The sequence below is a fragment of the Megascapheus bottae genome, chromosome 6, assembly GCF_031878675.1.
Source record: "Megascapheus bottae isolate mThoBot1 chromosome 6, mThoBot2.hap1, whole genome shotgun sequence".
Taxonomy (NCBI): domain Eukaryota; kingdom Metazoa; phylum Chordata; class Mammalia; order Rodentia; family Geomyidae; genus Megascapheus; species Megascapheus bottae.
The window spans coordinates 64,222,539-64,235,864 of record NC_143514.1 but is presented as its reverse complement, the minus strand read 5'-3'; the positions used below and the strand labels follow the sequence as shown (position 1 = coordinate 64,235,864).

Below are 13,326 nucleotides of genomic sequence, written 5' to 3'. Positions count from 1 at the left end.
TCCATTTGTTCACAATCCAATGAATACAGGAGGTAGGGATAACAAGTTATTCAACTTGGCTTTCTGACAGCTGGGTTAAGAGCTTTCCAGGAAGCTCTAGAAAATTAACAAGACAGGCAGTGGACTACCAGCAGCCTTGTTACCCACGTTCAGAACTTTTCAATGCTCCTTTGCGCTGGGTCTCTGTGGAATCCCATGGTAGGGAAGACGGCTTTTGGTCCCTTCCCTGGACTGCTGAAGTCAAGGCCAAAACCCAATCACTTGCCCACCTGAGCGCTGAACGACTTGGCTCAATCAGTGGCCCTTGCTATTCATGCTTCTTCATTACTATTACTCTGCCACCCTTCCCAGAACCTTCTCTTGCTGTTCACACACAATGGACACCTGTAAATAAATTAGATTAAAGTGTCCTGTAGCAGGAGTCACACCCTCTTCCAAGTCTTCCCTCCAAGGCTGATTTTATTGATAATCTCCCATAATGCCCTTACTGCTTCTGCCTTGAGCCAACTTTTAAAAGCTCCTGCTGGGCCCCAGACATCTGTCCCTCCCCCTGGCTGCCGCTTGCCAACTTTCTGTGGTCTCTATCACTTGTTTCACCTTCTGGAAACTGGGCATTTGTGGAGGAATCTGCCTCCTTGGCAGCCCTCTGTCAAATGCACATGGTGGTGTTATTCACAACCCCATGCCTCTGGGCTGTATCACCATCTGTATCCTTTGTCTCTTCTTCCTGTCTTATCAGCTGCCACTCACTGAACATTCCCGCGTGTTCACCCAAGACTTCTCCCAGCTGCCAACTGTCTGCATCCCACGTTTTGCCATCATGCTGGATGAGTGAGGCGTGCACAGATCACGTGTGCACAGATCACAGTCTCCATCACTACCTCTTTCACTCCGCCCCCCCCCCCCCATCTATCACTCTTTCCAAAGAACTGAGATACCAGTCTCTTTCCTCAGCTTCAAGTTTGTTTAATGAACTACACGGTATTTCCTCTGGGACTCAGCACATCTGTTTGCGTTTCTGTCTAAGGCTGCTCTCCAGCCAGCCCAACGCTTACTTTCTTCTCCATCCAGTCACTCAGACAGGTAGGAATCATCCTCGAGTCTCCCCTTCCTTGCTTTTACACCCAATCAGTCACCATGACATGTGGAATAAGCCTCCCCATGATATCACCACTTCATCCATTTCTCGCCATTTCCACTTGCCCCTGCTGTTACCCCACCTGGCTGACTTTAGCTGCTGCTTACTCTGAGGGTTCAGGGTCTCTTCAACCTAAGCTCTAATAGTATTATGTTCATTTTTGTTCTGATCCTGGGCTTGGACTCAGGGTGTTCTTGAGCTTTTGCTGCCCAAGCTGGGACCCTACTCCTTGAGCCATAGCTCCAGTATCAGCAGTAAGTATAAATACATAAATGAATAGATGAATAAAATGATTGTATGACAGTGTTGACAGTAATGTTAGTCACAATACCCAAAGGTGCAAACAACCTAAATGCCCATTAGGAAATGAGTTAATAAAGTGTGGTACGTGCATACAATGTAATATTACTCAGCATTATAAAGGAAAATAATTCTAGTATGGGCTACAACACAAATTAACCCTGAGGACATTCTCTTCCATGGAGACACAAGAAGTCCCTAGAGTAGTCACATGCACAGAGAGAGTGGGATGGAGACTAGAGATTGCTAGGGGCTGGGAGAGAGAGGGATGGGAAGTCACTGTTCAATAATAACTTCAGAATCTCTGTTTTAGAAAACTTTCTATGTAGCTGGAGCGCAGTGGCTCATGCTTATAATCCTAGCTACTCAGGAGGCTGAGATCTGAGGATCAAGATTCAAAGCCAGCCCAGGCACAAAAGGACCTGAGACCCTTATCACCAATTAACCTCTAGAAAATGGGAAGTGGGGCTTGGCTCATGGGTAGGGCAGTAGCCTTGAGCTGAAGAGTTTAGGACAACGCCCAGGCCCAGGCCCAGGTGTAGGGTGGTAGCCTTGAGCTGAAGAGCTCAGGGACAGTGCCCAGGCCCAGTTCAAGCCCCGTGACCCACAAAAGGCAAACAAACTTTGCATGTGCCTGTTGCATAACTGTTGGGCCCAGGAAAAGACAGGCTGTGCCTGCAGATGCAAGGCCCCACCTCACCAGACAGGAGTGGCCTGCTAGCCCCGGACTGATGATGGGACAGTGACACGGGAGTCCAGTCCCACCTACGTTTCCTTTGGAAAAGCAACTGTTCAAGTCTTTTCTAGTATTGCTTTATATATCTTAAATATTTCATCTATTTTTAAATTCTGAATATTAATTCTCTATTAGGTGCGATTTGCAGATGTGTTCTCCCCTGTTTATAGCTTATGCCTCTCACCTTGTTGACTGAGTCCTTTGGTGCACAGAAGTTTTTATTTGATAGTGTCAGATCCAGAACACTGCCAAGTCTACTGTCATGAAGCTCCTCTCCCAGTGTAGTCTTCTAAGAGTTTTATAGTTTACGCCTAGTTTATCCATTTTGACTTAATCTTCTAGCAGGTGTATCTACTATCTTTGCTGAACATTCAACATGTAGCAGTGGTGATGTGGTACAGATAAGGACTTCTAGGCTGTGTGTATAGTGTACTCCTGTAGGTCTAGCACTCAGGAGGTAGAGGAGGGAGGATCATGAGTTCAAGGCCAATCTAGGATACAGAGCAAGACTTTTACTTGGGAGGGGGTTGGGGGAGATTGGACAAGAAAAAAGAAAAGAAGATATTTCTACATATTTGTCCATCCTAGAATAAGTCTCCCTTCCCTTTTCTCAACAAGATCCACCCCTAGCCATGGAAGGAAGTCATGAAAATATAAGAAAAAACAATGCAAAAATTTATATTTTATTTGAATTCAAAAAATTTAAAATTGCTTTCAAATTCAGGAAAGTACCATAATACAGAACCCCAGGGGGAGCCCTCATATACAGAGACAGATAAATTAAATGTATATACTGCAGACAAGCCAAGAAGATGTATACATTACATATTTACAGAGTCTCATGTTTTCTGAAAACTGTATTTATACATTTTATTACATTTACAAAAAAAGGCTTCCACTACCATTTACCTACAATAATGAAAAAAAATGTACACCTGTTTTTCTCTCTCCTTTTTTTTTGGTACTGTACAAACTTTGTATAATAAAAATATATCTCTGTACAAAAGATTTTTTTGTTTTTGTTTTACTTTTTTTTGTGGGGGGGATGGTGTGGTGGGTACGAATGGCAAGGTGGAGTCTCTTCTAGCCCTGCTCCCTTCCAAGAAGCCTCTGGAAGTGGAGAGAAAACAGCGAGGTGGGAGAGGGCTGTGCACAGCAGAGAGCTGGGTGTGAGGCTGGGCTTATGAGCTCCTTGGGCCTCTCACACTGGAGCAGGAAGGGGTGAGGCTGCAGGAGGAGCCACTGAGAGGTCTGTCAGCAGGGAGAGCCAGCAGGGCAAGTCCTGCCTTTGTTTCCGGGGATGGAGAGGGGTGAGTGTGAATATGTGTCTGGACCGGTCCTCACCCACCTGGCCCAGGGATGCTGCATTCTGGAAGAGGTTCACAGAGGGGGGAGTGGACTCCTGCCATTGCGGAACTCCATTACAATTTGCTAGAAATGGATGCCTGAATTTACTCTGGCCTGTCCTGACATCAATCAGTCAGAACTTGTAACTGTTCCAACCCAGAAGTGGCTTAAGAACCAGGTGGCCCTGCCCCTCTGCTCTCACACATTTTGGGGTCCTATCTGAATATGCCACATGATCATCAGAGGCTGGTGTGACACACTGGCACAGGGAGAGTGCATCCATGAGAACCTTCCCAAGGATAGATGAAGGGCTCCAGGTGTCCATTCTTAAACTCCTGAGGCTCCCAGCAATGTTCATATGGAATTCACTAATAACCCAAACACAGTGAAACCGTTAACACAAATCAAAGTAGAGGAGAGAGAGACAGAGAGAGAGAGAGAGAGAGAGAGAGGGAGAGAGAGAGAGAGAGAGAGAGAGAGAGAGAGAGAGAGAGAGAGAGAGAGAGAGAGAGAGAGAGAGAGAGAGAGAAAGAGGGAGAGAGAGATTCATTTGCTCAGTTCTTTTGCATTGGGAGCTGCCAGGCCCTTTGTCGGCTCCTGATCAGAAGCTTCTGGGAGCCCAGGGGCAGAAGGCTGGGCGTGTTGGGTCTCCATGGTGGTGCTGCTCAGGTGGAGCCAGGAGAACCTAGCCTGGCCCTGGGTGCCCGTGTGTCCCGCTAGACCTAGCCGCAGTGCTGCTGGAGGGACTCCCCTGCTCTCCCTGCCTCTGGTCTCCCTTCCAGACCTAGGATTCTGGCAGCAGGTGGACTTTGGGGTGAGAGGGATTTGGGTCTGCGTTCTGGCTCCATTCTTACTTTGTGGCTCATGTCTCTACCTTCCTGGGTCTCGGTTTCCTCATTTATAAAGCAGGAATAACAAATCCAGCTTTGGTGGTGTTTTACAGACTAGAATTATTAACACATGTGAAGTGTCAGGCACAGAGGAGAACCTCACAGAGGAGGCCATCATTTTTGGAGTGCCAGGCAGGCCTGTTTCCCTTTCCCATTCAGATGGCACTGACCCCACTGGGACAAGGGACAGGGGGAGATTGGTTTCAGAGCTGATGGCCCCACCCTGTGTCATCTCTTTTTTGTGTTTATGGGGAGCAGGGCACAGGTCATCTCTCTCTCTCACACACAAACATACACGCACACACACATACACACACATTACACATTTTCTTTTTGAATGTCTCTTCTCTTCCTTAGGACACAGAAGAAGAGGAAGTGTGTGCATGCTCAGGCCCACACACACACACACACACACACACACACACACAGGTATGCACAAATACACACACATGCTCACACATCCACCAATTGCTCTGTTATCTTAAAATCCATAGATTTCTTCCTCTGTCTGCACTCCTCCTCTTCCTTGACTGCCCCAAGCCACGACACAGAGGGAGTCCTCTCCACGACACAGAGGGAGTCTTCTCCAGGACACAGAGGGAGTCCTCTCCAGGGCAGCAGGCGCAGATGGTGGTGGGCAAAAGCCCAGTCCAGCAGTGGCAGACACAGGCAGAGAGACAGACGAAGATGGGCACTGGGCACGGTGCTCAGGGGAGCTCCTTCCTGCCCCCTGGGGAGCTGGAAACACATACACACACACACATACACACCACATTAGAATTTCGAGAAGAGAGGAGGGGGAAGGAAAGGATGCAGACTGGAGGAGGCTGGGGAAAGTGGCCCAACTAAGGCATGCAGGAGAAAGAAAGAATTAGGGTGGTTACTCAGCTCCATTTGTAGGAGAGACTTTTAGTCTTCTCAGAGTGAGAGTGGGGTAGGCAAGGATGACACACACATAGAATATCTATATTCCTATCGACAGTCTTTTCTCCCATGTAGAGTAAGGACACAAGGGGATATGGGAAGCGCCCAACTCAGTGCTCAGTGCACAGTGCTCCTCTTTGTGCCTGACTGTATGGGGGTCTGTGTGCCTGCCTGCCTCCCACCCAGCCCCCAGAGCCATCTCACCAGCTGCTGAAGGCGGGGCTCTCGGTGGCGGTGGGGTGGCAGCCAGGCTTGGGGGCTATACTGCAGTACACACTGTGCTGACGGTGAACTCCGCCTCGCTGGCCATGATGTCTGTGGGCTGGATGTTGCGATCGTACATGGGGTTCTCAAACGTGGCTCGCACATTGGTGTTCTCATGGCCTGCATAGCCATTGAATGGGACTTTGGGTCTTCTCCTGGGAAAAACCAACAGTGAACTTAACTGATACATGCTGAATGGCAGAAGTGCAAAGAGGGAGGAGGAGAAGAGAAGAGGGAAGAGGAGAAGAGGGGGGAGGATAAGAGGGGAAAGGAGAGAAGAGAAGAAAAGAGAAGAGGAGAAGAGGAGGTGGAGAGGATAGGAAAGAAGAGAGATGACTAGAGGAGGAGAGAGAAGAGAGGAGGGAAGTGAAGAAGGAATAGAAGCAAAGAGAGGACACTTCTTCTTTTCAGAAGGTTAGATCCTCCGGAGCTAAGAGGGTCGGGTGGGTTAGGATGGGGAGAGGGCCCGTACATGCTTGCTGCCCTCCCTTCCCTGCTGGGCCTTCTTGGTACCTGTGTTTGTACAGGTAGAGCACAAAGCCTGCGATGATGAGGGCAATGAAAGGCACCAGGATAGCGGCGGCCACGGAGCTGCTATTGGAGGCAAAGTGGCGGCTGATGGAATCGGGGTCTGACTCCAACAACCTGAGGTCTGCAAAGTCCCAGAGCGAAACAAGTCACAGAGGTGCAGTTTGATGCCACAGTCCCCACTGGCCCCTTTACTCGACCAAACATTCTTAGAAAATTTCAGCACAGGGCAGAGGCCCCATGCCTGGAGCTTGGTGCTCAGATCACAGCCAGCTGCCATCCCCACACACAACTCAGACATCCCCCTGCCCACCGCCGTTCCTCCTCCTGTGCTGCTCAGATTGTATCTGGAGGTGTCAAGTCCAAGAAAAGACAAGACCTGAAACCATGTCTCTGAGTAAGATCTTAAAAGAATGCAGCTTGAACCCCGATGCTGGTGGCTCACACTTGTAACCCTAGCTACTCAGGAGCTTGAGATCTGAGCATCAAGGTTCAAAGACCCTGAGAAGAAAAGTCCCTGAGAGTCTTATCTTCAATTAACTAGCAAAAGGCAGGAAGTGAAGATGTGGCTCAAGTGGTAGAACACTGGCCTTGAGAGAAAAAGCTGAGAGAGAGAGAGCATAAGGCCCTGCATTCAAGTCCGAGTCTTGGCACAAAACCAAAACCATGACAAAAATGTAGCTTTATACACTTCTGGTCAGAAGCCCTTTTTAAAAAAAAAAAAATCAGATGAGACTTTATATCAGATGACAAGGCAGAGTTGTTTGGTTGAGGTGGGGGAGGGGGCTGAGGTGACTCCTTGTCTCGTGACTATGATGCTCAGATGTCCCTGGCTCCATTCACTCATCCCTCTGGGTGCCCACCTCAGGAAGGGACAGGGCATCAGTTGTGGAACTTGAATGAGAACGTCATCTTCTCATCTGCTCCAGCTTGGAAGGGGCAGGGACAGGGGTGTGTCTGCCAGTGTTTGCAGGGTTGCTGCATGGAAGAGCCCTGTCTTGCTCCAGCAAGGCAATTGTGGGGAGGAGCTGGGGGGATGGGGTGCCACAGGAAGGTTGATTTTCTGTTTAATAGAGTTTCTAAGTGATCAGAGCTAGGAGGATAGGGGCCTGGGCTACGGAGCTCTTGACCACTGTTTCTCCCTCCACTGCTCCTCAGGGCCTGGCTCCTCCTCCACATCAGTCTGCACTTGGCATGGATAACCTGACACACAGGGTTACAGAGCCAGGAGGAGTGGAGGAGCCATGCCTCCTTGGTGCCCAGGTTTCTCATCTGTGACATGGAAGCCAACAGCAGCCTTCTGGGACTGTGCTAAGGAGGAGCTTATGCTGAGGGCCCGGGTGTGGTTTCCTCAGATCTCTGTTCCTGCAGGCAGGCAGGTGCCCAAGGCACCTAACGGTCAGGAAGTCAATTCAAGGGCTAGCAAAGGTGAGGTATGGCAGGTACAAGTGTGAGAGCATTTGTCAGAATCTCAGAGGTATCCTGGTATCATCTCTGGCAGGTATGAACTTTGCTACTTCTCTGCCACCCTGTCAGCTCACACTTCTGGGAAACAGGTTAGTTACCAAGTCTTTGAAAGCCAAACTGCCCGAAGCCTTGGCCCTTGACAGAGCCTTGGTAGATGAAGGTGCCTTCAGAGGATTCCGAGGAGACCTGTTTGGGGGCGGGGCAGACAGGTTAAGAAAGGTATTTAGAAAGATCTAGAACTCTGTCTAGCCAGGACATACCATATCAAACCACAGACATAGCCACAAGTGGGCTGGTATCACCCACTGACCCCTGCTCTGACACACAGACATATTTGTCTCTCCACCCACAGCCAGGTGAGGACACAATAGGATAGACAGAGCAGGGAACCTGGCAACCTAAGGAAAAACATGTTCTTTTCTGCGGTTAAATCATTCAAGTGCCTGTGCCTCAGTTTCTCACTTATTAAACAGGATGCATGATGATATCTATGTCCTGGGCTTGCGTTGAAGACTGGATGAGTTCCTCCAGGTAAAGCTCAGAACTCTGTATCCACAGACCTTAGCTATGTGAGCTTTTATTACCATGATGGAACATTACCATCTTGGAACATTATGGAACCACGATTCAAAGGTGGAGAGCAGATTCAGCATGCTTCAGAGAACTCATCTAGCTTTGCTGGGTGGTTGGAGACATCATTCTCCCTGGGCCTTCTGCTTCTGAACCTCTGTGACGCTCCAAGGTGTCCTGTGGCCTGAAGCATGTGGCTGGAAGATACCTGAACCTGTGCTCTATCCCTGCGGTCACCCTCAGTCCATATACTCACCTGTCCCCTCTTACTGGCCCTGGCTGGCTGTAGAAGCCCCCCACCCTCGCCCCATGGTTGCCCATTCTCCTAGGCAGTGAGCTAGGACAGCTGCTTCTGGCTCCGCAGTTCCCTTGTCATCTTGGCCCAGGCCTGCTTTCCTAGTTCTAGGTCCCAGCATTAACTGTGTCCTCTCACATCTGGTCACTCTTCTGGCATGCTGGAATTACTTGCTTCTGCTCAGTCACTCCCAAAGCTGGCTGATGTCTGGATAAATATGACGGTCCTTACAGCATGTAGCTAACTGGGTGCCAGTCCTCTGGAGAAGCCACTTGGTTCTTCTAATGGTTTTATACAGCAAATCTTGCTTTGCCCCAGGGTTCCTCCAGCAACTCTTGTCATCGTGAGCTCCATGACTCCTCAGCTCTCTGCTATCCTCTCCCACCAGGACCTCTTGCTCTCTTTTATCCTTCCTCACCTAACTGTGGCAATCCCATCAGGGATGCTGAGAATATGCTGGGGAAGACTCTGCTCATGGGAGGAAGAACATCACCAGAAATGGCTTCCACCCCAAGGACGCCTTAGAAGGTAATGTCTTTCCCAGAGGGAATGCTAGGAGGGCCATTCCCTCCCCCTTGTCCTTGTCTCCCAAGCTGTGCAAAATCCCCCACAGCCCTCCTCAAATATGAGTAGCTGGTCAAGGTAATCATTGGGATCCACTTTCTTCTCCCAGCCCACATCATGGACCCATCATGCTGGGATTTGCACTCACAGCCATGACCTTCAATCCCTGCTTCCCGTTCTAACAGCAGAGCATACTCATCTCTCTCAGACATGGTGGACCTCTTGACTCTGAGTTTTGGGGCTTTTTAAAAAAAATCTTTTCCTCTACCAGTTCATTAGCAGAGCAGGAATCTCCTAGTTCCAGTCCTGGTGCCCATGAGAACTCTTCCAAGCTCCTGTGAGGTCCTGGGAGTCTCCACATCCTTTACTTTCTCTTGCCTGACAGTGATCTGGGAACTGGATATAGAGCATGGCTGAAGTTGCTGAACTTACATGTCCGTCTAAAGCCCAGTGATCGTCTTTGAACTTATTCACAAAGATTTCCACAGGCCCTGTAATCTGGTAGACCTGGAGCAGGAGATGGAAATCTTCTTTCTTGTAATGTCCTGAGTAAGGAAAAAGGAAGTTAGAGGCTGATTCCTGAAAGAGCTTCCAAAAGGATCTCCAAACCCCAATTGTGCCAGAGGGGAATTTCAAATGTTGATAGGAACTTTCCTATACACCTGTAATGTTCCTGCATACCTGTAAATAGGTAAGTACAGAGTTATGTGTGAGTTGGTGTGGGCTGAATGAGAATCTATGCAAGTTTATGCCTAGACCTGTTAGTAACTGCAGTCCTGGGCAGAGACTTGCTCATGCTCACGCCTGGGACAATATGGTTTTGTGTCTTCTGATCTGTTTGTTAATGAGCAGGTCTGTGTACAGTTTGACTGGTAGAGGAACGTGTGAGGGCATACACACAGGTGTATGCTAATGTGTTTATGCCTCTCTGCAGAAGCACTGTGAGGGCTTTGTGCATGAATGAATGGATCTTATATGCAGGGCGGTGATTTCTCACATTCACTGTGCATTCTAACCATCTACTGAAATCAGACCAAAACACTTATTTTCTAAAGGAGTCAGTTTTCCCAATAATGCCTAAAATTTGAAAAGTACAGAGATGTAAAGAAAGAATCTCTCCTGGTTTGCTACTAAGCAATAACAACTCTATCTCTCAAGGAAGGCACAATTGTAAAATATACTAAAATAACTACTCTGAATGTTTGGTGTAAATATTTTATTTTCTTCCTTATGAGTACATTTTTTTCTTTGAGAAACTAGAGTTGTATTTTAAATGCCTTGTAATGGGTAAATTTTTCCCAAAATGGCATGGTATTTTTATCTAGCAAATATAACTATACATATGCATATATATACATAGTCACATGACTTTATTTGGAGAAAATTTTAAATAACTCTCTAAAGTGAGCATTGTTTATTCATATTTTATTCCCTCCATACCAGTTTATCATAATAAAATAGTTAGAAATGTAATTAATGGATCCAGCTATTCTCAAGGCTCTTGATATGTACTGCTGTTTTCTGGAACTGTATTACAATTTTATACTTTGACTGTTACTGTCAAGCTGGACCAGCACTGAGGATTATTGTTTTTAAAGCTGTGAATCGATGAGTGAAATGGAAATTGATATTTTGTATTTACTTTGATTTGATTGCTGCTGGAAAACTATTTTTTCATTTTTAAGAATTGCATTGGACTTCTGGGAGCCCTCTGTCCCTATTTGTGGCTCAGCATTAGAGACAGCAGTCTATTCTCTCTGTCTACAAGATTTCTTTGTATATGTGAGTCTGTGCTTTTCCCCATGCAAACAGCCATAATCAGATAGCTCTTCCTCCCTGTGGTTAATGGACTAGTCTGGGTCTCCCATGACATGAATTCACAACCTATGACATCATGGCATATGATAATCAGAACTTTCAACTCCAGGGTGACCTATGACATCATGAGTTGTGACATCATGATGGCCTATGACATCATGATGACAAGAGAGACTCATGAAGTGCACCCATCGCCTGTATCACCTGACCTGCTTCCACGGGCACAGCCTCCTCCTTACCAGCTAGGTGCAGCTCCACACCACTGTGATCGATCATGGTGGCATTGACCTTGCTGTTGGCCACCTGGAAGCTGGTCACTCTGAGCATGGCTGGGTGCTTCTTCCCTTGGTACTCATAGGCTCCTTTCCATAAGGAATTTTTGGCAAAAACATCCCCTGGAACTAAAGAAGTGGAGAAGCATCTGTGAGAAGGACTTTGTGTGTTGTGGGTGCATTAGGGCCACTTGACGTCAGGTCCCAACTCACTCGTGGAAGCTGTATCCCTTCCCAGTGTCTAACTTGTGGTGAAGAGTGCTGGAGTGCCCTAGACCTCTTGCAACCCTTTGTGTCTCAGAGCAGGTGGAACCAGCATGTTGATGTCTGTGGGTTCATGTTCACTGTCGTACTATTCACAACAGTCCAATTATAGGAATAACCATCGTTTTCATCAACCCATCAATGGATAGAGAAAACATGTAGCATGTGGTATGTATATATCATGGAGAATATCCTACATTTGTGACAAGAAGGATAAATTAGTATGATGTTATGGGATGATAAATGAAATAAGCCAGGGACTGAAAGATAACACAATCTTGCTTCTATGAGCAAGCTAAAAAGGTGAAGAGTGCAAAGTTGCTGCTGGATAGGTGATGGTGGGCAATAATAACCTAATATTTCCAAATTGCTAAAAGAGCATATTTGAAATGTTGTCTCAAGAAAATAATGCAGTGAGTTAATGGATGTCAGCTAGCTTCACTTAGCTCTATTGCAACCCAGAAACACAGATGCCTATCATATCATTGTAATCCATAGAGACTTTGGTTATTTGTTAATTATAAATACAAAAAAGAAAAGAGGAGAAAGGGAACTATAAGGAAGAGAGAGGAGGGATGAGAGGAGAGGAAAGGAGAGAACGAGTTTATAAGACAGAGAGAGAGAAGAGGGAAACTGATGGGAAATAGTGAGGTAGGAAGACAATAAAATGTGGGTCTGTGAGACAGACAGTCGGCTTCCATCCCAGCTCTGTCACTGACCTAACTCCCTCGCGTGCTGGCCATACCTATCAATCTATAAGTGGAGTCTCTCCTCTGGATGAGGTTTCTGCTTCCCTCCAGAGGCGTTATCCCTCCAGAAATCTTCCTGGCTTGGGAGCTAGGTAGGAATATCTATTGAATGTTGATCTACAGAAGGTTCCAGGCTTTCCCATTGGGTACTCAGCCACCCTATCTGCGTGGTTCTGGTTAACGAGGCAGTAGAGTCAATGCCAATTTCTTTAGCCCACAATCTGGACAATATCTACCTGAGGCTGGAGTGAGTGGTGGCTCCCGGGCAGTGTTGATGGGTCTCCCACTGGGCCGGACCTCTGCTGGGGAAAGAGAACAGAAAGCAGAAAACAGAGTCAGCCTTGGGTTCACACTGTTTGAAAAATAATTGCCAACGAATCCACATTAGGCCAATGGGACCTGAGTGAGATGACGGTCTGGTGATGTTAGAGACCCGTCTCGCAAGTAAGAAAGGACTAAGATGAGCAAAGAAAATCAGTTATAGCAGTTATACCTCTGGAAATGTTAATGTATTTGGAGATACTGGTAAATATAATCATCAATACTGAATTAAACAATTAACAGGAGCTACTGTAATCTTGAAATAGCCAGGAGAAAACCTAAAAATGAATAAACTATCATGGTCCATCCTACTTCTGGAAAAACATCCAAAGGAATAGCAATTGGTACACTAGAGAGCTGCGTGAATTCCTGTATATATTACAACATCATTCATAGTAGCCAAGATATGGAATCAATTTCTTTGACTGTCTGTGCAGTGGAACACTATTCAGTCCTTACAAAGACAGAAATTCTGTCTTGATAGCTTGAAGACATTCTATTAAGTGAAGTCAGACACAGAAAGACAAACACTGCATGAATGAAGTCTAAAACAATCAGACCCAGAGAAACAGTCACTGGTGTTGCCAGGACTGGCTGGGAGGAGGAGGAGTTGGGAAGATGTTGGTGAAAGGTACAGAAATTTCAGTGAGACAGGAGGAATAAGATCTGTATTCATTGGCCACGATGGTGAGTGTGATTGATTACAAGGTGAGGTGTAGTAGAAACTTGCTAAGAGGGTAGATGCTAAGTGTTTTCACTATAAAATGACAATGGATTATTAATTAGCTCAGTTTAGTCATGTTACAATGTTGACATAAATTAAAACATCATGCTGTATGCCATACAATATTTGTACGGTGTACCAAGATTTGTCAGTTA

General features: G+C 46.8%; 1 protein-coding gene across 3 annotated transcripts in view; it reads right to left on the bottom strand.

Annotated features, from left to right (window-relative positions):
- Nucleotides 1-2,828: 2,828 nt before the first annotated feature.
- Nucleotides 2,829-13,326, bottom strand: part of Csmd2 (CUB and Sushi multiple domains 2) — a 501,465-nt gene continuing 490,967 nt past the window's right edge. For 2 of the 3 annotated variants that reach the window (XM_090335284.1, XM_090335282.1), the window contains 7 exons: nucleotides 12,363-12,428; nucleotides 11,081-11,242; nucleotides 9,456-9,568; nucleotides 7,693-7,780; nucleotides 6,113-6,251; nucleotides 5,540-5,754; nucleotides 2,829-5,149 (listed from right to left, as the gene is read on the bottom strand). In XM_090335284.1, coding sequence (XP_090191410.1) covers nucleotides 5,595-5,754; nucleotides 6,113-6,251; nucleotides 7,693-7,780; nucleotides 9,456-9,568; nucleotides 11,081-11,242; nucleotides 12,363-12,428 — 728 coding nt within the window. In that variant the 3' untranslated portion in view covers nucleotides 2,829-5,149; nucleotides 5,540-5,594. The remainder of the gene's footprint in view (nucleotides 5,150-5,539; nucleotides 5,755-6,112; nucleotides 6,252-7,692; nucleotides 7,781-9,455; nucleotides 9,569-11,080; nucleotides 11,243-12,362; nucleotides 12,429-13,326) is intronic. The other variant, XM_090335283.1, reaches the window with a different exon arrangement.